Source organism: Myxine glutinosa, chromosome 14, assembly GCF_964187855.1.
Source record: "Myxine glutinosa chromosome 14, kmMyxGlut1.1, whole genome shotgun sequence".
Classification (NCBI taxonomy): domain Eukaryota; kingdom Metazoa; phylum Chordata; class Myxini; order Myxiniformes; family Myxinidae; genus Myxine; species Myxine glutinosa.
Window position 1 is genome coordinate 61,261,553 of NC_136274.1, and position 9,013 is coordinate 61,270,565.

General features: G+C 48.1%; 1 protein-coding gene across 1 annotated transcript in view; it reads left to right on the forward strand.

The window, feature by feature from the left end:
* The window catches only part of LOC137439825 (proprotein convertase subtilisin/kexin type 6-like), a 226,743-nt gene extending 219,892 nt beyond the window's left edge, over positions 1-6,851 (forward strand). Inside the window, exon 12 of the mRNA XM_078768303.1 lies at positions 6,333-6,851. Coding sequence (XP_078624429.1) covers positions 6,333-6,410 — 78 coding nt within the window. The 3' untranslated portion in view covers positions 6,411-6,851. The remainder of the gene's footprint in view (positions 1-6,332) is intronic.
* Positions 6,852-9,013: the final 2,162 nt, after the last annotated feature.

Genomic DNA, 9,013 nt, shown 5'->3' on the forward strand with positions numbered 1-9,013 from the left:
TGTTGTAACCAAAGCGTTCAGAATCATTGGAATCTCCTGCGATGAAGCTACCTCCGAGGGCCTTTCACTTACTCACCGCAGGCAGGTTGGTGGTCTTTCCGTCTTCTACCGACTCCTCTCTGGCCTTGCTCCCCCAGCTCTCTCTGGGCCCTGTCCCCAAAATATTCCTACTGGTCGCACAAGATCTGACTGCAACCCTCTTATGATTAAACTGCCAAAATCAAGACTCTCTGCTCACCTTCACTCCTTCATTCCTCTTTTCTCCTGCCTCTGGAACAAACTCCCTCACTCTCTTCAATCCCATTCCTCCCTCCAGGTCTTTAAAACAGCTGTTCATCACCATCTCTTATCTTCCCCCATCCAAAACCTTGATCTTTTCTACGCCCGTTAATTTCACCCCAAATCCACTTTTTTGAAATACCAACTTCTTTCCTGGAAGTCCTTGATGTCCTTGTGTTTTGTACTTCTCTCACCCCCCTCCCCCTTCCCACGCCTCCTCCCCCCAAGCCCTCTCCCTCCCACACATCTCCCGATGTCCCTGCTCTCAAATGTTGTGTTTATGTGCTTCCCCTTCTCTCCCCATCTTGTCTACCGCTCCCCCTTTTTATATATTTTGTTTGTCTGTTTCATTTTTTTGTTTGGTGATAAATGTTAGCTTTCACGAGCCTCGATTCTGTATCCAAAAAAAAAAAAACAAAAAAAAAGACAAACAGATGGAAGGAAGGACAAAGCTGAATATTGAAGTGGCTTCGCCGCTTTAAAATGCCAAAGTAAACCATTTCCTTCGGACACGGGTGTGATTTTTTTTCACTCTGTCTTCATGTCTGAAGTCAAAGAAAATTGAAAATCATTACAACCAGGAAACTTACTGTTTATATACTTACTTACAATTTACTACTTATGATTCTCAAAGCGAAGGCTACTGTCTTGATTCTCGAAGATATAGTTACTTACAATTCTCGAAGAGATGAACTTCGTGATGTCTGGATGCCCATTCGTCCATCCGTCCATCCCATCTGTCCATCTGTCCATTCGTCCATCCGTCCATCCGTCCATCTGCCCGTTAACTTTTTACTCTTTTTGCTTGTTCTGAAACTTGACATATTAATACACGACAGTCGCCCGCACAATCGCTCTGGCTTCGATTTTTCGATTTCAGATCATGGGGGCTCCCAGGGGGTCACCCTCTGAACCTTCGGATCTCTACTCGTCCCTTATTTACCAATTTAATTTATTTACCAATTTATTTACCAATTTACCAATGGTTAAACTGCCCAAATCAAGACTCTCTTTTCACCTTCACTCTTTCATTCCTCTTTTCTCCCGCTTTTGGAACAAACTCCCCCACTCTCTCCAATCCCACTCCTCCCTCCAGGTCTTTAAAACAGGTGTTCACCACCATCTCTTATCTTCCCCCATTCAAAACCTTGGTCTTTTCTACCCCCATTAATTCACCCCAGATCCACTTTTTTGAAATACCGACTTCTTTCCTGGAAGTTCTCGCAGTGTACATGTTTTTTTTTTTTTACCTCGGCCCCCCCATTGCCATGCCTCCTCCACCCCAAGACCTCTCCCTCCCACAGATCTCCCGATGTCCCTGCTCTCCATCTTGTCTCCAGCTCCTTTTATCATATGTTTCATGTTTTATGTGTCAGTTTGTCTTTTTGTGATTAAATGTTAGCTCTTACACGAGCCTCGATCTTGTATACAGAAAAAAAAAAAAACGGATTACTCTGAAACACCGCTTATGCTCGATAGTCCGCATGATCACTGGGTCGAAGATTTTTCGATTTCGGATCGGGCAGATCCCAGGGTGGGGGGTGGGAGAGGAGTGTTCCCCAAAATCGGCAGAGGTCTGAACGACAACCTCAAGAGAAGAGATGACCGTCAGCTCACTCGGAGCTATTTTTTAAGGATATCATAAAGGACACAAACAACAGGAATGAAGAACTAATATAACGTGTTAAATAAGGTGGCGTATAAGACACTGCATCAACGGTGATAAACTTAGATTTTTGTTTTTTTGTACAATCTTTAAAATAACTATTTTATTTCAATTTTATTATAAACCTGAGCACTGCATGGGGTAAGGTGTTCTTTGAACTCTCTAGGTCTTACTTTAATTTACATTAGTAAATTTACACATTTACACATTTACACATCATTCGGTCTGTAATCCAGATTAAGCTCCTATTTTACTGTCGCCTCATTGCATAGTCTATGCAGTGCCATACCTGAAGCCTTGGATGCTGCCAGGTTTGCTTCTTGATGTTCCTCTTCACAAACCAGGTGTTACAAATTGTCGCCTCTTTTAGAAGGAATGCCAGAAGCTCTTTGCCAGAATTGTTGTCTTCACCCGGACCTTGGGGACCACACACACCGGCCCACTGTTCAACATCGTGTGGGACTGTTCTTGACTCAACACATGCATTGGAGATGAGATTAGAGGAGTTCCTTGGAGGAGATTTGATTCCTTTTGTGGAATTTCATCAAGAGCTTTTTGGAAGTCACAAATAATCTGTCTTTCGCCTCTCTCTTGGCACCGAACACCGAAGGTTGGTGCATAGCGTGACAGCACATGCAGGTGTGAGGAGCTTCTAGCCTTTCCACACTTGGGTTTCACAGTAGGCAACCTGGAGCACCACACCTTCCACTGCTCGCTACCCTCCCTCCCCCTCTCTGTCAAGTCTCCTTTAACCCCGGAGTTGGTCAACCAGCTGCCACTATCAAACTCTGTCCAACACTGGAAGTGGCGGTGCCAAACCACTTAGTTTGTTTTATTGCAGCGACACCACCGGAAATCTAGCCCCCTCACAACCAGGTACACATACATAGCCAGGTACACACTACACACACACACACACACACACACACACACACACACACACACACACACACACACACACACACACACACACACACACACACACACGTTGTTAGCCTGTCTCCTGCGCTGGAGACGGGTTTTGCAATCACTTCTGTGTGTGTCTGTCTGGGCCATCACATTTTCACCAAAACTTTATTATGATAGTATGGATAAGGCAAATTAAAAAAAAATTGTCAAAAGGTCAAAGGTCAGCATCATATAAATTCAGCAATTTTCATCCAATTGACCTGAAATTTCAATTTACCATCGGAGTTTTCTCATCAAAATTTCAACAAAGCCTTATGATAATACGGAGAAGACAAATTAAAAATTTTGTCACAAGGTCAAAGGTCAGCATCATGTAACATTATAAATTTTCATCCAATTGACCTGAAATTTAAATTTACCATTTGAGTTTTGTCATCAAATTTTCACCGAATGTTTATTATGATAATATGCAAAAGACAAATTCATATTTTGGTCAAAAGGTCAAAGGTCAAAGGTCAGCGTGATCTAAAATCATCAAATTTTTTTGGGGGGGGGGATACAGAGTCAAGTCTCGTGTAAGAGCTAACACATTACACGCAAGAACAGGCACAGACCCATAAAACATGCAACACATAAAGGGAGCGGGAGACAAGAGGATGAGAGAGACGAAAACCTACAAGCACAACAACAGCAGAGAACAGGGACGTCGGTAGATCTGTGGAAGAGAGAGGGCCGGTGGAAGGGAAGAGGAACACGGTATAAAACAAATTGGCACAACGAGGAATTTCAGGAAAGAAGTTGGGGGTTGAAAGAGGTGGATTTGGGGTGTATTCACAGGGGTAGAAAAAATCAAGGTTTTGGATGGAGAGAGATAAGAGATGGTGGTGAACAGCTGTTTTGAAGACCTGAAGGGAGGATTGGGATTGAAGAGAGTGAGGGAGTTTGATCCAGACGTGGGAGAAAAGGGGAATGAAGGAGTGAAGTTGAGAAGAGAGTCTTGATTTTCGAGGTTTCACCAGAAGAGGGTTGCTGGCAGATCATGTGCGTCCTGCAGGAAAATTTGGGGAACAGATCACAGACAGAGCAGGGGGAGCTAGCCGGAGAGGAGTCAGTAGAACACAGAAAGACCACCAACCTGCCTGTGGTGAGAGAGAGAAAGGCCCTCGGAGTTAGCTTCATCGCAGGAGATTCCAATGATTCTGAACGCTTTGGTTACAACAGCGTGAAGCCGAGCTAGGTGTGAGGCAGGAGCACCAGCCGAGAGGGGAGAACAGTATTCCATTGAGCTGCGGATGAAAGCCTTGTATGTGGTGAGGAACTCAGGTGTGCCAAGGAAGGACTTCACATGACGGAGGATGCCCAGATGGCGACTGGCTTTGGAGGCCAGCTTCGAAATGTGGTTTTACCAGGAAAGATCATGGCAGAAAGTGAGATCCAAAAGCTTCAGTGACAGAACTTCTTGGAGAGGATTGTTGAGAAAGTAAATGGGAGGTTTGTCCAGACGGTCATTTCGGAGAGACATAGTGAGGGTGTGAGATTTGTCAGGATTGAAAGACATGTTCCACTTGTTTGACCAGCCTGTGATTTTGTCCAGGTCTGCAGAGACTGAGGAGGCTGCAGACTGCCGATCTGAGGGATGAGGAATGGAGCGACAGAGAGTAGAGTCATCAGCAAAGAGATAGAGAGGATTTTCCAGAGAGTCGGAGAGATCATTGATGAAGACCAGAAAAATCACAGCGCCCAGAACACGGCCTGGGGGAACTCCAGCCAGAACAGGAAGGGGCGATGAGAGAAATCCATTCAGAGCCACACGTTGACTGTGACGAGAGAGGAAGTCGGCAAGCCATGCGTGGAAATTTCCATGGATACCATAGGAGGAGAGTTTGGTGAGCAGAGCTGGGTGCCAGACCGTATCGAAGGCACGTGATATGTCAAGGGAGTCAGCTCTCATTTCCTGTTTGGCATTGAGGACCTCCATCCATTGTGTGACAGCAGAAGCAGCATGTCCAGGGTAGAGTGACCAGGTCTGAAACCAAATTGATGATCAGAGATCAAGCCATTGGAGAAGAGGAAGGATTTGATATCAGAAGCGATGATCGATTCCATGACCTTGCTGATTATTGGGAGCAGGCTGATTGGTCTGTAGTTGCAAGGATCTGTTTTGCACCTTTTTTGTCTAAAGCGGTAATGTTGGCTGATTTCCAAGCTGATGGCAGATGACCTTGAGCAACAGAGAGGGTGAAGAGAACAGAGAGGGTGTGAAAGAGCAGCAGCGCAGGATTTTAGGAACCTGGGCTGATGCCATCTGGTCCAGTTGCAGAATCAGAGTCGAGGTTTGACAGAAACTTATCCACCTTGTCAGGAGAGAAGGACACAGAGTTCAGGAGCAGCTGGGTACGACTGGGTGAGGTGGGAACAGAGAGAGATGGGTTTGGGACACAAGATGTTGAGGCAAACACAGATTTCATCCAATTGACCTGAATTTTACATTTACCAGTTGTTTTGTCATCAAATTTTCAACAAAGCTTTATTATGATAATATGGAGAATGAAAATTAATGATTTGGTCATAAGGTCAAAGGTCAGCATCACATAAAGTTGTCAAGTTTCATCCGATTGACCTGAAATTTTAAGAATTTGCATATCGGGTCACTGAATTTGTTCACCACTCAAAAGGTAGGGGTTGATTGTTTTGTTTTCTTGGATCAAAAGGTCAAAGGTCAAGGTTGCATAATATCGTCAATTTTCATCCAATTGACCTGAAATTTTAAGAATTTGCATATTGTGTTATAGAATTAGTTCACCAATCAAAAGCTAAAAGCTGAATTTTTTTTTAGATCTAAAGCTCAAAGGTCAAGACTGCATGCAATCATCAATTCTCATTCGAAGAAGAAGAAGACGTCTGAATACAAACGGACGCGGACGGGCTTTGCATTTTCAGATGCTTTCTCGTTATTATTTTTTAATTTCACGTTGAATCTGTCAGGCCCGACAGCAGCACGCAGGTGTTAACCACTGAACTTACCTTTCACTGTCCCAGAACCTCAGTAACGGTATAAAGTCCCTTAGAGTGAGCGGATCATGGGTTTTGTCGTGTGCCGATACAGCAGGTACTGGATCACAGGAAGTTGCGAAGAGACATCTCCGAGTTTAAAGTTGAATCCATGAAGCGAGTATGGATGTATTTATTATATGCCACGGTACGAGGTGTAGTTTATGCACCTTTCCTCGAGATGCAACACCGGCAGCAGGTATACCTCTACTACATCTCATAGGAGGTGTGTTAATCAGGCCGACCCGTTTTTACTGTGGATGTGAAAGGTGTTGTGTGGTATATTCATTGAGCTGATATCATGGTGACGTTTACTGTAATGGATCGAGTGTACTCGCTGAACGTTGATCAATGAGACACCCTCGTGACGCGATCTCTCTGTGAGGGTCTTGTAACGATACCACCTTGTGTGACTGTCGTACCTCAGCAGGTGAGAGAACTGGAGGACCACTTGAGGGAGCATCAGAGGAACGAGAGCGCAGCGGTTTGGGACTTGTACGAATAAACTCTCACATTTATTCAACCCTATCCCTAACCCTAACCCTCACCCTAACCCTATCCCTATCCCTAACCCTAACCCTAACCCTAACCCTATCCGTAACCCTAACCCTATCCCTAACCCTATCCCTAACGGACGCATGGCCGCTTGTGCATCCGAGAACCCGCGCAGCATCCTCAAATATTTGCTTGAACGTGCGGCATGTGCCTTTCCATTTGTCGGCGGGTCTTTGTCCTGCGGGTCTTTTTCCTCCATTAAACGGCGGGTGTTTGTCCTGTTGTGACGTCACAATGACGTTCCAGGAGTGACCCTCTCCTCCACGCACGTGCGTAGTAACACATCTTTCACACATGTCCATGATTCCTTGATCGTAGGCTACATGCACCTGTGCTGATTAATAAAGTGATTGTGACGTCACGAGTCGAAGTTCGTCACCGTGGTCACAGGACGATTCGGGTGGTGTATGGTTATTGGGCCGTTTGCGCGCTTTCCCGCCTTTTCCACTTCCTCCTCTTCTCACCACGCCGGGAACCCAAGTCAAATTGCCTGCTCGGTGGAACATCCGACCCCGGATGGTCACTCGTCAGTGATGAACCATTAACTGCGGCAATGAAATTGAACAAAGGAAAGTTCACTTTGTTGCTAATAAGTGCTGGAAAGTGCTCACTCGCAACTGCGGGCGTCTCGTCGCAAATTTCCCAACTACTCCCCCCACCCTAAAAAGGGGGCGATTTTATAATCTATACACAATCGTTTGTGAGGTCATAATGCTCGATTGTTTTTCTGCCGATGTGCGCGAGTGGCGCCTCGTGGTAGTTATGCGGACAACTCGGATCGAATGCAGGCATGGTATATTCACGTGTCCGTGGAGACGGGAGACCGTGCTGCTTCTGGGCCTCCTTTGTTGGCGGGAAGGGAGCGGCGAGGGGCTGATAACCTCGTGACGGAAACAATCGCTGCAAACACCAGTATGGATTGTTTTGGGGGTGACGTGTGTGTGCGGTCCCCAACGCCATATCGAAGCGAAGGGGTCGATATTGGAGCACCGAGTGTGGTATAAACTCGGACGAAGAAGACACGGTGCGTGTCCGCGTCGTTTCGAGGAGCTGCGGCTGATGGGAGGGTCTGGGTCGTGTACGTACACCGCGTGGGGCACCACGGTCGTTGTTCCAGGTAAGTGACGAACAAGCCCACGTCGGCTACGAGGTCCGTCCCCCTTTGTCCAGTCGATGTTGGACTGTTGGTGTCGCGGGGTAAGGGAGGGGTGAGGTTGGGGTGGAGGTTTGGAGCTTTGGAGGTTTGCACGAGGTGGAAATCTCATTTCAGCACTTTTAGTGGGAGCGACGGACGACGGGAGGTTCGTGCACGTTCGTACGGGAGGATGGAATAGCAATCCCAGCTGTGCATACCTCCTCCCGGGACGTTGTAATTACTCTGCGGTTAATACTAAATCTATAGCCTCCTGAGAGGGGGAGGGGGGTAGGGGGGAGGAGGGGAGGGAAGGGGCTCCACATTGTCCTCTCCTCAAGGGACACGAGCGGATGGACAGAAGTGGGAGACGCGTGAAAGTGGAAAAGGGGAGGAGGGAGGGGCGTTGGTGGAAAAGGGGGGAGGGAGGTGCATTGGTGGAAAAGGGGGGAGAGAGGGGCCTGGTGGAAAAGGGGAGAGGGAGGGGCGTTTGTGGAAAAGGGGGGGAGGAAGGGGTGATGGTGGAAAAGGGGGAAGGGAGGGGCATTGGTGGAAAAGGGGGGAGGGAGGGGCGTTGGCGGAAAAGGGGGGAGGGAGGAGCGTTGGTGGAAAAGGGGAGGAGAGAAGGGGCATTGGTGGAAAAGGGGGGAGGGAGGGGCGTTGGTGGAAAAGGGGGGAGGGAAGGGCATTGGTGGAAAAGGGGAGAAGTAGGGGAATTGGTGGAAAAGGGGGGAGGGAGGGGCGTTGGGGGAAAAGGGGTGAGGGAGGGCATTGGTGGAAAGGGGGGAGGGAGGGGCATTGGTGGAAAAGGGGGGAGGGAGGGGCATTGGTGGAAAAGGGGAGAGGAAGGGGCATTGGTGGAAAAGGGGGGGAGGGAGTACCGTTGGTGGAAAAGGGGGGAGGGAGGGGCATTGGTGGAAAAGGGGAGAAGAAGGGGCATTGGTGGAAAATTGGGTAGGGAGGAGCATTGGTGGAAAAGGGGGGAGGGAGGGACATTGGTGGAAAAGGGGGGAGGGAGGCGCATTGGTGGAAAAGGGGAGAAGAAGGGGGCATTGGTGGAAAAGGAGGGAGGGAGCGGCGTTGGTGGAAAAGGGGGGAGGGAGGAGCATTGGTGGAAAATGGGAGAAGAAGGGGCATTGGTGGAAAATGAGGGAGGAAGGGGCATTGGCGGAAAAGGGGGCAGGGAGGGGCATTGGTGGAAAAGGGGAGAAGAAGGGGAATTGGCGGAAAAGGGGGGAGGAAGGAGCATTGGTGGAAAAGGGGAGAAGAAGGGGCATTGGCGGAAAAGGGGGGAGGGAGGAGCATTGGCGGAAAAGGGGAGAAGAAGGGGCATTGGCGGAAAAGGGGGGAGGGAGGAGCGTTGGCGGAAAAGGGGAGAAGAAGGGGCATTGGCGGAAAAGGGGGGAGGGAGGAGCGTTGGC